The following is a 14,942-nucleotide window of genomic DNA, read 5'->3' on the forward strand; positions in this document are numbered from 1 at the left end:
GATGTTTTTTTTTACTGCAGGGTGTCTGTTCACCCACTGCCCCAGCCCAGGGGGGTTTTGGGGCAGGTCTTGCACAACCCCCTGAAGCCACAGATCGGGCCCAGGGCTCGAAGCTGTGCGGGAGCAGCAGAACCCAGCGCCCCTCACACCATCCCAGCCTGGAAAAGCGACACACAGAAACCAGTCTGTGCCTTCTGCACCTGGCCCCGAGCACCCCCAAGTGCATTGCCCCAGTTTATCCCGGCTGGGCGTCCACCCCCGACCCTCATCCACGGCCCCGCCGGAGAAAAGCCACCCTCAGATCCCCGTGGCTGGAAATCGGGGCCACGCCGGGTCCAGCCTTCCCCCAGCCCTGCCCGGGGATGCTCTGGAGCTGGGATGGCTCCAGCTTCGAGGCCAGAAGGGATTCAGTGCATCCCCCAAGCCATGGCCCCGAGTACCGGGGGCTCTGCACCCCCCTCTCCCACCCCAGAGCCAAACCCAGGGGAGCAGAGCCCTTCCCTGCCTTCCCCACGCCCTGCTCCTGCTCCCGCTGGCCTTGGTGGCACCGTCCCTGTCCCCCAGCCCCATGTCCCCCTCTCCCAGCCCCATGTCCCACTCTCCCAGCCCCATATCCCCCTCTCCCAGCCCCGTGTCCCCCTTCCCAGCCCCATGTCCCCTCTCCCAGCCCCCTGTCCCCCTTCCCAGCCCCGTGTCCCCCCTATCCCAGCTCCATGTCCCCCTTCCCAGCCCTGTATCCCCCCTCTCCCAGCCCCATATCCCCCCTCTCCCATCCCCATGTCCCCCTTCCCAGCCCTGTTTCCTCCCTCTCCCAGCCCCGTGTCCCCTCTCCCAGCCCCGTGTCCCCTCTCCCAGCCCCATGTCCCCCTTCCCAGCCCTGTGTTCCCCTCTCCCAGCCCCATGTCCCCTCTCCCAGCTCCATACCCCCTCTCCCAGCCCCTGCTCTATGATGTGATGGCCCAGAGGCCTCGACGTGCTGCCTTTGCACAACGCTGTGTGTGCCCCGTCCGCATTCCAGGTGTGTCATTCCAGGTGGGAGCCAACCCGGGGGGGGGGGCTCCTGCCCGGCCTCAGCCTGTACAGAGAATTATTTTTCTGCAGGTTTTTTCTTTTGTTTTGTTTTGTTTTTTTGTTCAGTTTTTTTTTTGATGTTATTTCTGGTGACTGATGTAAACTACTGGTAATTTTATGTTTTTATTTATAAATAAAAATTTTGTAAAACTTCTTTTTGGCCTCCTCCCCGCCCCCCCCACTTTTTCCCTGAGTGCTTGGCAGCGTTCCAGGGGTTTTCCATACCAAAAAAAGCAGGATGGTGCTTTGTTGTGCCCCCCCCCAAGCCACAAACCATCTATCACAGCCCCCCAAGGTCCCCTTTGGGGACGTCCCTCCACCTGGCCCTGTTGTCCCCAGGCCCTGTTATCTCTGCTCTGCAGCTGGGATAACCCAAGCATGGAAAAGCAAAGCGTGTCTCTGGCAGACACGGAGGGATTGGAGAGGGGGGATAATCCCCCCCCCCCGGCCTTGCCCCCACCCTGCACCCTCCAGCTTCGCCCTCCTGCTCTGCAGGTCGGGCTGATTTTCACCCTGACCCCCCCTCCTCCCCCAGTCCCAGGGGTGCCCAACCCACCCCCCACGTCCTGAGGAGATCCAGAGAAAACAATTCCCAAAGGAAGAGGTGAAGTGTAACGGCCTGAACAAACCCCAAGGTCATATTTTGACTCTGGGACCTGTTTTCTTTCCTCCAAACCAACCCGGAGCCTCTTTGCACCACACGGATCTAAACAGTGTTGGGGGGGGGGTAAAGGGGGAGGCTGAGGAGCAAAAAACGGGGAAAACACTAAAATTGAGCCACCCACGAGCTGCTCTGTGCCCCCCAAAAGGGCACCTGGCACCCACTGAGCTTTCCAGGGAAACCTTGGCTGTGCTCCCACCGCCCCGGGCGGGAGAGAAGGTTATTTTTAGAGCCTTTGAAAAGCTGCTGAGGAGGAAGGAGACAGAAAACCACGTGGAAAGGCTCTGCCTGCTGAGAGGCACCTTGTGTGGAAGATCATCCCCGGCCATCCCCTGCCCTGGCTGGGGGTGCTCCCGGCCCGGCTGAGCCCTTCCAGGACTGGTCCATGTAATCCAGGTCAAGGCAGCAGGGAGGAGGAGACCCCCGAGCCGCCAGTTATCCCTGGAATAACTCCCAGGAGACATCCCTGCCCCGCAGAGCTCACAAACTGCAGGTGCTGCAGCAGAGCAGAGACTCGGCAGAGCTGAGCAGCGTCAGAAGGAGCAAGGGCAGCTCCAGGAGCAAGGGCAGCGTCCCTGAGGGCACAAACCCCCAAGGAATTCTTAGGAATGCTCAGGGAAGCCAGCCTGGGGACCCTGGGCTGCTTCTCCCCTTTCCAACCAAACCCCTCCTGAAGCTGCTGCTGAGGACGAGCTGTGCCCTCCCCAAGGTCGGGCTGGGAGCATCCTCAGCCCCAGGCACCAGCGGGTCCTTCGGGGCTGTTGGTCCGTGTCAGGATGCTGGGAGAGCACAAGGAAGGCTGGGAGAGCACAAGGAAGGCTGGGAGGGCACAAGGAAGGCTGGGAAGTGGAGCACAGACGTGCTGGTCCCCGCTGCGACCGCGCTGCTTCGCTGCCAGGAGGAGACACGGCCAAGGAAGGAGCAGCAAGCCCCGATAATCCCGGGGCAAAGCCGTGCCCTCGGGACACCCAGGTGGATGGCATCGGACCGTGCCGGGGCTCCAGGGCTGAGGAGGCACCTGAGGGGCACGGTTGGCTAAAGTTTTAGGGGCGAACAGGAGAACCAGCCCAGCTCGGGCATCTCCCCCCCGTCAGCGGGGTCCCCGCGCTCTGGGTGAGCTCAGCTCCAGCTGCCCGAGCGCCAACCGCCCTCGCACAGAAGGAGTGTGAATTGTTGGACTTAATCAGCGGATGCAAATCAGCCTCAAGACGGAGAAAAGCTGATTTGCATCTTCTTTAAACGCCCCGGTGCCACCGCACCAGTGTCTGGGGAGGGGGGAGGCAGAGTCAGACCTAAAATCTCCGCAGCGCCAAGCCCGGGGTTGGCTTTGAAAGAGCAATTAAACCCCGGCACCTCGCGCTCGGGGGCGAAGCTGCTTTTGATGTGCAAATGACCCGCGGCAGCTCTGCCCACCAGCCTGTTCCCCGGCCCCGCATCTGCCACCCCGACCGACCCCCGGGGGCACGGGGGGGACCTGCCCCGGGGTTCGCCCCCTCCCTCCGCTCCTCCACGGGCTGACAGCTGGCGTGTGCTCCTGCGGGGACCGCCTGACACCCGCTGGAGAGGGGGGATAAGACCCCCCCCGGGCAGCCCCTCATTAGTCATTATGGAATAAATAAAATAATAAAAAAAAGGAATAAAAATAGCAAACAGCGCGTAAATGCAGCGAGGCAGCAGCTGGGAGAGCAGCACGTCCCCGTCCCCCCCCCTCTCCCCGAGCCTGGTACCTGCTGGCTCCTGCCGGGAAGGGTCGGGCTGTTCCTTTGGCACCCGGCTCAGAGCCGTGTCTGGAGCTCTCAGGGCGCTGCCAGGGCTGGTGCCACGCAGAGGGGGCACCCCCTGACCTGCCCCCAGAGCCCTGTGGTCCCCCCCGAGGGGTCCTGCTCCCACCTCGGGGCTAAAATCGCTGTGCTCGAGCCCCCAGACCTGGGGGGAGACAGGTGCTTTTGTCGTTCCCATGCCAGGCTCGGGCTGTTCCCTGCCTGGGACAGGGGCTGGTCCTCACCTGGGAAGCTGCTGAGAGCGCGGGGTGATGTCCAGGGAAGGGGCTGGAGCAGCAGGAGCAGCTGAGGGAGCTGGGGGGGCTCAGCCTGGAGAAAAGGAGGCTCAGGGGGGACCTTCTGGCTCTGCAACCCCCTGACAGGAGGGGGGAGCTGCCAGGGAACAAGGGACAGGAGGAGAGGGAACGGCCTCAAGCTGTGCCAGGGGAGGGTCAGGTTGGACATCAGGAGGAATTTCTCCCTGGAAAGGGTTGGTTAAACATTGGAACTGCCCGGGGAGGTTTGGAGTGCCCACCCCTGGAGGTGCCCAGGGAAGGCCTGGCTGTGGCACTCAGAGCTCTGGGCTGGGGGACGAGGTGGGGATGGGGCACAGGGGGGACTCTGTGGCCTCAGAGGGCTTTTCCCCCCTGGATGACTCTGTGGTGCTGTTTTCTCCAGCCAGGAGGTTCCTGCTGTCTTTGAGTCTCCAGAGCTGAAGAGCTGCAATGTCTCATTCCTTCCCCTTTGCTCCCACCAGATGCAGAGCAGTGCAGTTTAACTGCCGTGGATATTCTTATCCTTGCAGAATTCCCTTTGCTCTGTGACACACACACACATTCCAGGAGCCCTGTTATCCATGCAGGCATCCCAGGAGAGGCACCTTCCTGCTCACACACCCTTGGGAATGTTTGTTCAACCTTTGTCCCCAAGCTCTGTCACCTGCTGAGGGACCTCAGGAATTCACTGGACTGTGGAATTTCTCCCCTGGCTCAGTTTTCAGAGCCTGTGTCCCTGAGCCCCAGCTCCTGGTTATTCCTATCCCTGAGCACAGGCTCTCCCTGGAGACAGAGACTGTCACTGAAGGGGAAAATAGGTAGAAAAGCCAAAAACACTTGTCCCAGCCAGTCCCTGCTCTAGTGGAAGGTGTCCCTGCCCATGGCAGGAGATGATCTTTAAGGTTTCTTCCCACCCAAACCATTCTGGGAATTCAGAGGTGCTGGCACTGGAATTTAAGCAGCCTGGCTGCAGGAACACCTGAACAACCCCCCCAGTGCTGACCACACCCAAACCCCAAAGCAAATTTAACGCCCAGAACTCATTGTCCAGGAGTTTAATGTTTCCAAGCCTCCTCAAGCACAAACTACCCCTGGAGAGGGATGTGGGAACAGGGGGATCACATTCCCTGCACATTCCTGCAAAGCCTTTCCCCGTGACTGCACCACCCCCCAACTCCACACAGCACTGGGGGCTGAGGCTGAAGGTCAGATCCTCCTCCTCAGCAGGGAATCCTCAGCTCAGGGAATAACGAGGGGGTGGCTCAGGGCCCTCCCTGCCCACTGAAGTGGTTCCATTCCCATTCCCAGGGGACATCCCAGCCCCTGCTGAACCACCAGAGAACCACAGGAGCCTTCCATTTTCTTCAACACCTTCCATATTTAATTTATTTAGATATTCTCTACATTAAAGTATTTTCATGCCAACACTTCCAACCTCCCACCCCGACCTCGAGAAAAGAAAAAAAAGAAAAAAAAGAGAGACTTGACACAGCTTTGGGTGGAATGCACCGGAATAGAGTCGCTGCTGCAGCCACAGAGAACACAGAACTGGGGAGAGCTGCACATGGAGACGTCAGGGAGCTGGAATTAGCACACTCTGGCAGCCCAGGCGTGTTCACACCTCCCCAGACGGGCACCGAAGGCGTTCAGAGAGGTGCAACATGCCTCGGTGAGCCAGACCAGAGCTCAGACTCATGTGAAGCCTGGGAAAAAAGCATGGAAGTCTGCCAGCAGCAGGGCCTGGAGCCTCGTCTGAACCTGCTGGAAAAAGAACAGCACGGAATTGCCTGGCCAAGATTGCAGGGTTTGGGAATGCTGAGCTCAGGGCCAGGCAAATCCGGGCCTGGAGTGCAAACCACAACAGCTTCAGACACAGCACGGGCCCAGCACACCCAGAGCAGCATTCAAAATATCCTTTCTGACACTAAAAGCTGTTTGGTTTGGGTTTTTTTCCCCTCCTGTTGCATCATTTAGTGCAGGACATTCTGTAAAAGCTGAGCTCCCACCTGTGTCAGGTTTAAGGTGGGTTTTCTCACCCCTCAGAATCCCCTTCAGCAGCAGCACAAAGCCTTGAATTACCAGCAGTTGATTCTGAGCTCAGAATCACTTGAGCTGCTGGTTTGTGTCCCTGGCACTTCCAGAATTCAAAGAAAAAAGGGTTAAGTAGGAAACTTAGTCTGCAAACTTCAATTTAAGACCTTTAATTCAGTAATTCTGCTACTTCCAGGTAGCAACTCACTGGCCTGTGTCCTCTGAGAGACCCTTTGCTGGTGGAAAAGCCCCCAGCATTTGCCTCCTCGTGTCCTCAGTTCGCACAAACCTTTCAGAACCTTAAGCCACGGCTCAAAACTTGCATTTTCCAGACAGGAATGTTGTCATGCAAGTCACATCTGCTCTTTCATGCTGCCCTAAACCACAGTTTGCAAGCGAATATTTGCAGTTTCTGGTGATCCTCAGACAACTCCCCTGAAATGCCCACAAAAGGTTCAGCTCAGGAAAAAACCCAAACCTCGTGGTGGCTATTGCACATGTGTAAGAGCTGGCCTAAGTGTTCTCCTGGAGAAGGGATATTTTAAAAGCTGGTCTCGGTGGACATGGGAACACTGGCACAAAAGTGTCACCTACTCCTGGCTTTGAATCCTAAAAGGGCGACGAGTAAACACCAACACATGGGGACAGAAACCAAACCAGCACCTCACAGAGCAGGGCAGGGGGAGCAGGGTTAGTGCTTTGCAGTGGAATCCCGGGGGTAGAACTCGGCCAGCGTTGTCTGGGGGATCCTCTTGAGCATCTCCTTGGGGAAGATACGCAGGAGCTGCCAGCCGATGTCCAGGGTCTCGTACACCGTGCGGTTCTCGTAGGGACCTGCAGGAACAGCCACATGGGCAATGAGGGGGCAGGGAAAGGAGCCCTTGAGGTGCTGATGCCCCACTGGGACGTGCTGGGACACTCACTCACCCTGAGCAATGAAGTTCTTCTCGAACTTCTGCAGGAACTCCAGGTAGAGCAGGTCGTCGGAGGTGAGAGCTTCCTCCCCGACCACGGCCTTCATGGCCTGCACGTCCTTCCCGATGGCGTAGCAGGCGTACTGGGGGGACAGGAAGGGATCCAAAGGGTCTGAACATCACCAGTCCCACCCCTGCCATGGGCAGGGACACCTTCCACTAGCCCAGCCTGCTCCAACCTGGCCTCGGACACTTCCAGGGATGGGGCAGCCACAGCTTCTCTGGGGATTCCAGCCCAGCCCCTCCCCAACCTCATAGGGAGGAATTCCTTCCCAATATCCCATCTAACCCTGCCCTCTGGCAGTGTGAAGCCATTCCCCCTTGTCCTGTCCCTCCATCCCTTGTCCCCAGTCCCTCTCCAGCTCTCCTGGAGTCCCTTCAGGCACTGGAATCCTTGGAGCCTTCACTTCTCCAAGTGAACACCCCCAGCTCTCCCAGCAGAGCTTCCATCCCTCTCATCATCTTCATGGCCCATCATCCACATAACTTCTGTTCCAACTCCAAGGGTCTCCCTAAACACCCAGTCAGTGCCTCAAAGCAGCCTCAGGGATGTTCTGGATCACAACTGCTTGGTATGTTCTTTACAGGTGGATTTGGAACCTGGCTCTGCTCTCCCAGGGAGGTTTTTACCCACCAGCTGGTTGGACACATCTGCATGATCCTTCCTGGTCATTCCCTCCCCGATAGCTGACTTCATCAGTCGAGACAAGGAGGGCAGGACGTTGATGGGTGGGTAAATCTGGGGGAGAAACATCCAGGAATTAACAGGAATACTTAAAAAAAACCCCACAGAATAATCTTAAATACCCCCTAAGTGTTGCAGCACACACCTGTCTGTTATGCAGCTGCCTGTCCACGTAGATCTGTCCCTCAGTGATGTACCCAGTCAGGTCAGGGATAGGATGAGTAATATCTGTGGGGGGGAAAAAAAAAAAATGGTTTGACAGTTTTCAGCCCTTTTATATCCATTTTAGCACTGATGCAGCAGCTTTTTGCCGTTAGGTGACTTCTAAAGCACAAAGCCATCAATGATTCCCTCCATTTATCCCTAAGTGCTCTTGGATCGGGGCAAAGCATTTATCAGCACCACAGAGAAAGCAGCCAAAAGCTGCAGTGTTCCAGAGGAAAGCTGAAGGCCCAGGGCAGCTCACTCACCGTCACTGGGCATGGTGAGGATGGGGATCTGCTCATTTAATTTTGAATTTGAATTTTGAAACAATGGGAATTGTTTCACTGCCCATTGAAAAATAACCCTCATGTGGTGAGATCCCAAGTTTCCACCCTCATTAGTTAAATGCCACTGCATTTTTAACCAATCCCTCATCTGGCAGAGGGAGGAGAAGCAGATGTCTTTGTGGATCCTGTCACTGCAGGAGAGGTGGTGGCGGGAAAGCAAGTTCATGGAATTGACTGGCTTTTAAAAAACCGAATACAAACTGTCTTTCTTTAATAGAAATATGTACCTGACCCACCAGACCCAGCCAGTGTGCTGGCTGAAGGAGCCCTGCCCAGGGCAGCTCACTCACCGTCGTTGGGCATGGTGAGGATGGGGATCTGGGTGATGGAGCCGTTCCTGCCCTCCACGCGCCCGGCACGCTCGTAGATGGTGGCCAGGTCTGTGTACATGTACCCTGGGAAGCCCCGGCGCCCAGGAACCTCCTCCCGGGCTGCTGACACCTGGGGAACGCCACAGAAACATTCCCAGGAAGTCAGGTCACCCCCTCTGGAGCTGCTGTCTGCCCAGATTTAGCTGCACTAGTCACTTGAGGTACCCCATCCTGTGAAATGCAGCCACACAAACCCCTCCGAGTCCCCACAAACAAACCTCTCTGAGTCCCCACGACCCTTTTGATAAGATAAGATGCCAAGGCAAAACCAAAATGATGGTATCAGACTGCTAATTCATGGAATCATGGAATGGTTTGGGTTGGAAGGGACCTTAAAAGATCACCCAGTTCCACCCCCTGCCACGGGCAGGGACACCTTCCACGGGCAGCTACACCTTCCACTGGACCAGGCTGCTCAGAGTTCCATCCAGCCTGGCCTTGGACACTTCCAGGGATGGAATTGCCACCAGTCCATGAAATTTAGCTCTGACATCCCACTGAACACAAGCACTCACCGAAAACCTCCCTGGCTATGAATGTTAACTGCAACAGCCCCAGTAGAAGTTTGGATTCTCACTTTCCACCACAAACCCCGGCTGCCAACGCCATGCTCGTTAATGAACAGGGTAATTAACACCCTAATGGCCACGTACCTCCCGCAGGGCCTCAGCATAGGAGCTCATGTCTGTCAGGATGACCAGCACGTGCTTCTCACACTGGTAAGCCAAGAACTCTGCAGTGGTCAGGGCCAGCCGGGGGGTGATGATGCGCTCGATGCTGCGACACAACGCGGCGTGAGCCGGGGTTTAGGGATGGCAAGGGACGGTTTGGGAGCTCCAAACAGCTCAAAAATCTGCTGCTGCACCCACTGGAGCACCAGCATAGCTCCAGCTCCCCACAGGGTTTGGTTTTGCCAGTGTTTTCCCACCCAGCAGGGTTGTAGCTACTCACGTTGGGTCGTTGGCCAAGTTGAGGAACAGGCACACGTTGTCCATGGAGCCGTTCTCCTCGAAGTCTGATTTGAAGAACCGAGCAGTCTCCATGTTCACCTAAACCACAGCAGGGAGGCATCACTTCCACGTTCCAGCTTAGGATATTCTGCATCACATTAAAGTCTGAGATCCTCGTTAATCATCCATAACAAGGCTCTCCACCATGGAGGCTCCTCTACATTCCCAGAGTGAGTAACTTCTAGAATTCCAGGCTGCAGATCAAGTTCAAGATACTTTATCCTGATCAGACACACTCTGTTGGAGTCATGGAATGGTTTGGGTTGGAAGGGACCTCAAAGCCCATCCAGTCCCACCCCCTGCCATGGGCAGGGACACCTTCCATTAGCCCAGGTTGCTCCAACCTGGCCTTGGACACCTCCAGGGATGGGGCAGCCACAGCTCCTCTGGCCAACCTGTGCCAGGGCCAAACAGGGTTCAGCACTCCTGCCCTTTGGGATTTTCAGCCATTCAGCCTCTAGTTGCATACACATAAAACCTTCTTACAGTACTTCAGCTGCTCTCAGAATTCCCAGTTCTCTCTCCCTCCAGCTCCATGGACTCACCCCCATAGCAGCAAACACGATGGCAAAGTTCTCCTCGCTGTAGTCCATCACATCTTTGGATTTCTTCACCAAGCCAGCCTGGCGACAGATCTGAGCTGCAATCTGGGGAGAAAACATTCCAGTCTTTGTACCTGATGCTGCTGCACAGCCCAGAACTTCCATTTTATTGATTTTTAACCCCAGTGAAACACAAGGAAACAGTTCAGAGAGGCTCTGAGTGCTCACCTCGTTGTGGGGCAGCCCAGCAGCTGAGAAGATGGGGATTTTCTGGCCCCTGGCAATACTGTTCATGCCATCTATGGCTGAAATCCCAGTCTGGATCATTTCTTCGGGGTAGATTCGACACTGGGGGTTGATGGGCTGACCTGTTGTGTTTTTTTAAGAGAACATGTTATTCCCTGTACGTGTTTGAAGCTTTATTAAACAACTGCTCAAGAGGTATCAACTCCACTGTGAGGCCAACAAATCACACCTGAGGTTTCCAGAGCCAAGGCTCTGGAATTCTGTGGTCATGTCACTGATAAGAATGATTCACAGAAAACCCTGCCAGTTACCAGTGAATCACCTCTGGAGCCTGTACAATTAAGAGTCTACAAATAATAAAGAACAGTCTCCAAGCACTGCAGAAAATGGCTCTTTTCTGCTACCTTGTGCAACTTGATTTGAGTTTGATGCCACACATAATTAAAAATAAGATTAAGCTCCTCCTAAGTTAGATTCTGTGTTCTAACCCAAATCTACTGTAACATTCAGAAAACAGAAACACCAGATTTGTCTCAACTCCCCATCAGAAATGGATTAAGAGCATAGAACATACCCATAATGTCCAGGAAATCTTCAGCCAAGACAATGGGGCCTCTGTCTATAGGTTTTCCTGATCCATTGAACACTCTGCCTGTAAGAAACAGCAATGAAAATGTAAATTACTGTGACAATAAGTTCCCAGGGGATAGATCTGCCCACCCCTCAAAGCACTGTGCCCTCACCAAGCATGTCCTCCGAGACCGGGGTCCGCAGGATGTCCCCGGTGAACTCACAGGAGGTTTTCTTGGCATCAATCCCTGAAGTGCCTTCAAATACCTGCAAATATGGCAGAAAAAGGTCAATAAAAACACAGGAAAAGGGTGTTGTGCTTCACAAAATAACACCTGAGTGCTGCCTCACAGCAGGAGCCCCTGCTCTGCAAAGGGCTGCACAAAACATCAAAAACCCCCCACTTTTAACAAAATTCATGAATTACATCAACAAAGTTGGAGCCACTTCTTTGATCTCAAATGTTTCCCTTTGCCAACAGGGTAAAGTTCTTCAGATAAGAAGAATATTAACAAGAAACAGCTCTTTAGAGGAAATACAGCAGCCACAGCGGAGTGGCTGATCCTGAACCTAATACTGGAAATTACAGTGGATTCCTTTAATCCAGCAGCAAAGAAATCCATGGGGGATGCAAATAAAAATGTCCCTGTGCTCCAGTTTGCAGTCTCTTCAAGTTATTCATCCCACTGGCACTTGGAATAAGTAGGTGATTTATTTCTTTTTCATTTCTGGTGCTAAAAGAACAAATCTCAGGACAGATTTGATTCTGTTCAGACACACCCTGATTAATAAAATACTAATAAAATATGCAACAAGAGACACTCCTGTTGATACCTGAACCACAGCTTTGGAGCCACTGACTTCCAGGACCTGCCCACTCCTCCTTGTGCCATCAGGAAGGGTCAGGTGGACGATCTCTGCGTACCTGGGGAACTGAGGGGGAGCAAACAGAGGGTGGAAAACATCAAAATCCCACAGTCAAGAAACAAAAGCTGCCAGTTTAAAGCAAGCTTAAGCCTAGAAACTACTCAATTTTTTAAGAATAATTTTATCATCAGAACAAAACTCATTCCAAGCACATTAAATCTCTGGGGCTAAAGCGATTTTTACATGAATATACAGTGTTTGCAGAGTGGCAGAATCAGTTCTGAACACCCAAGTAGCCCTGAAACGGTGACAGAAAGCCCCAGGGCAGCATCTGACAGGAGAAAAACCTGCAGCAGTTGTTTGCCATTTGAAAACAAGCCAGAACCGTTCAGAGTTTCCTTTCACAGAGCACTTATTTGGAAACAGAAAGGTCAGGAGCAAAGCAAACAGGTGGATTTCAGCATTAAAGTTTAAAACAACATTCTGGGGGTTTTGGTTAAAACTGAGACACTGTTTCCTTTCTTTCCCCAGCAGCCTCAAGAGCTCTGCCTTTCCTCCAGGGCACGGACACCCCTCCCCAGTTCTCAGCAGCCAGAAAGGGATTAAAATTGCTCTGTGGACACAAGAATTTCCCACCAGTCTGCATTTAACCTGCCCCAGCTTTGCTTGGAAATTGTCCCTTAAAAAAAGCTTGGTTAAGATCCGAGTTTTTACCTTGACTTGATCCAGGATAACCAGGGGCCCGTTCACACCCGAGACAGTTTTATAGGCTGGAAAAATAAAGCCACAAGTCAGGTGGTGCTTCCTTAGAAACATCCTAGATCAAGTTTTCCCAGTTCCATGTTTATCACCAGGCTCAGGTTTGCAGTTGTGGGGCTCCATTTCTGTGTTTATAATGAACTCTTCCAGAAGGATTAGATACAGAATTGTGTGTCCAGCATTTCCTGCTGCTTCCTGCAAATCCCCCCCGAGGTGACCTTAAAATTCTGCTTGGTTTTTGTCTGTCATAAAAATTCACTACAAATCTACATCCAGGGATAAAATTAGGCTGGAGCAACCTGGGATAGTGGAAGGTGTCCTTGGCCATGGCAGGGGTGGGATTGGATGGGCTTTGAGGTCCCTTCCAGCCCAAAGCATTCCACGATTTTTTTAATTCAGCTGAGGATATTCCATGATTTTGCAGAGCCCGGGGGGAAAGCTATGAAAAGGCAGCAAGCCCTGCTCCAAGGATGCACCCCCAAGGATCCAGGGATGGGCACACGGCAGGACCCAGGGACGGGCACACGGCAGGACCCAGGGACATACAGCCCCCAGGATCCAGGGACATACAGCCCCCAGGATCCAGGGACATACAGCCCCCAGGATCCAGGGACATACAGCCCCCAGGATCCAGGGACATACAGCCCCCAGGATCCAGCTGGAGCCCAGCACCACTTGACCCACAGATACAAGAACTATTGAGTCAGAGCCCTCTGAGGGTCACGAGGTGCAGTGACCACAAGTGTGACAGTTCCCCACTGCTCCTGGGAGAGGGAAATGAGCCACTGGAGCCACCAGATCACACATTCCACCAGCTCCAGGGAAGCATCCAGGGCCCTTCCAGCCTGGCACCTCCCCAGGCCGTGTGTGCACCATCAACAAGGTGCTGTTTACACTGCAATAAACACCCTGAATGTTGCAATGTGATATCTTAACAGGCAACAATCGAACTGAGGGGAGCTCAGGGCAGGAGCTGGGCCAGGGACTGAACTCCAGTTCCTCAGTTTTACTCCTAAAATCCTCCTGAACACCCCGAGACAAAACACGTGTCCCTTAATGAGAAGCAGCAGCTGAGCTGCTCCTGCCACCTGAGCAGGGAGGGATCACCCAGACACCATCCACGAGGGCTCTGCTCACACTCCCAGCGTTTGCAGCCCACAAGGCATGGAAAACATGACCCTGAGTGGAGCATTTCATCCCATGACTGCCTCGTGAGCTCTCCTTCCTCAATCCGCCCCACAGGGCTCTCAGTCCCTGCTCTGTCCATGGGAAAACACTTCCCTGGTATCCAGCAGGATCACTCAGCACCAATCTCCCAAGAAAGCAGCTCAACACCTGCTCCAAATTCCCCTTTCCATTCTGATCAACCAGTTCCACAATGAACCAAAAGCTACTTGAAATATTTTCCGTACCCTGCTTGATATCAGTTCAGGCCAAAGCCAGAATGGAAAAACCTGGATAGAACATGGAGTCACCTTGGCTCCAACCTTAACAGAAGGCTCCAAAGCCTTGGGGGAGGCTGGAATTGCAAAGATTGGCTTCCCAACCTGGGTGACATTTCCAGGGGATCCATCACCGAGCAGCTCCTGGGCACTCCCCCCGCAGGTCCTGGTGCCATTCAGGGCACCGGTGGAGTCACTGCCAGGAAAAACACCCCTTCTCACAGCCCAGCAGCGAGGGGATTTTTACGAGGTTCCCGCATTTCCCCTTTTTCACCGGATTTCTCAACTCAGCGTTGAAGGAGCAGCCCCCGCCGCACCCGCACCATCCACAGCCACTTCCCGTTCCTGCTGCCAACGCCGGGTTCCCAGGAAGGCCCGGGAGCGGCCCGCGTTCCCCGGGAGCGGCCCGTGTTCCCCGGGAGCCCGCTTTGGGGCAGGAGACGGTGATTAATTAATACCAATTAACAGCCCCAGTGCAGCCGGACCCCGGCCCGCCGCCCTCGGGGAGCGCTGCGGGGAAGGCGCAGGGAACCCCAGACCGCTCTGAAGGGCCCGGGCCCAGCCGGTCCCGCCGAGGGGCGCGGGGCTGCGGCCCGGGCTGTGCGCGGCCGCCGAGCGGGGCCGATCCCCCTCCCCCGCGACCGCCCCGCGTTGTCCCGGTGCCCCCGCACTCACTGAGGCGCGGCTGGGACAGGAAGTCTCGGGTGAGGGCCGCCGCCTGCTCGCGGGGCCCGCCGGGCCCGGCGCCGTTCACGGCCCCGCGCAGCGCCCGCACCGCCGCCATCTTGGACCGCGACCGCAGCGCCGCGACTGCGCAGGCGCGTTATAGCGCGGGACGGACCACGCCCACCGCGGAGGGACACGCCCACCGCGGGGACACGCCCACTTACACAGGCCACGCCCACCGGAGCTGACCCGGGTGCTGGGGGGGGAATTGAATGGGAATGGGGAAAGGAAAAGGGAAGGGAGAGGGAAAGAGGGAAAGGGAAAGGTAAGAGGAAAGACGGAAAGGGAAAGAAGAAGGAATAGGAGAAAGGATAGGAAAAGAAAAAAGAAAAGAAGAAAGAAGGAAAAAAGGAAAAAAGGAAAGGAAAGGAAAGGAAAGGAAAGGAAAGGAAAGGAAAGGA

At 54.9% G+C, this 14,942-nt stretch overlaps 1 protein-coding gene across 1 annotated transcript; it reads right to left on the bottom strand.

Moving 5' to 3' along the window:
- Positions 1–5,128: 5,128 nt before the first annotated feature.
- LOC113962743 (V-type proton ATPase subunit B) lies at positions 5,129–14,599 on the bottom strand. The gene is made up of 14 exons (XM_027673488.1): positions 14,491–14,599; positions 12,329–12,384; positions 11,582–11,680; positions 10,921–11,014; positions 10,752–10,829; positions 10,160–10,299; positions 9,935–10,036; positions 9,331–9,428; positions 9,033–9,156; positions 8,299–8,449; positions 7,603–7,685; positions 7,407–7,511; positions 6,726–6,855; positions 5,129–6,632 (listed from the first exon to the last, which is right to left on the bottom strand). The coding sequence occupies exons 1-14, from the start codon at positions 14,597–14,599 to the stop codon at positions 6,490–6,492; spliced, it is 1,512 nt and encodes a 503-aa protein (XP_027529289.1). The 3' UTR covers positions 5,129–6,489.
- Positions 14,600–14,942: the final 343 nt, after the last annotated feature.

This window comes from Neopelma chrysocephalum, unplaced genomic scaffold, assembly GCF_003984885.1.
Source record: "Neopelma chrysocephalum unplaced genomic scaffold, ASM398488v2 Primary Assembly neopelma1_184903, whole genome shotgun sequence".
NCBI lineage: Eukaryota > Metazoa > Chordata > Aves > Passeriformes > Pipridae > Neopelma > Neopelma chrysocephalum.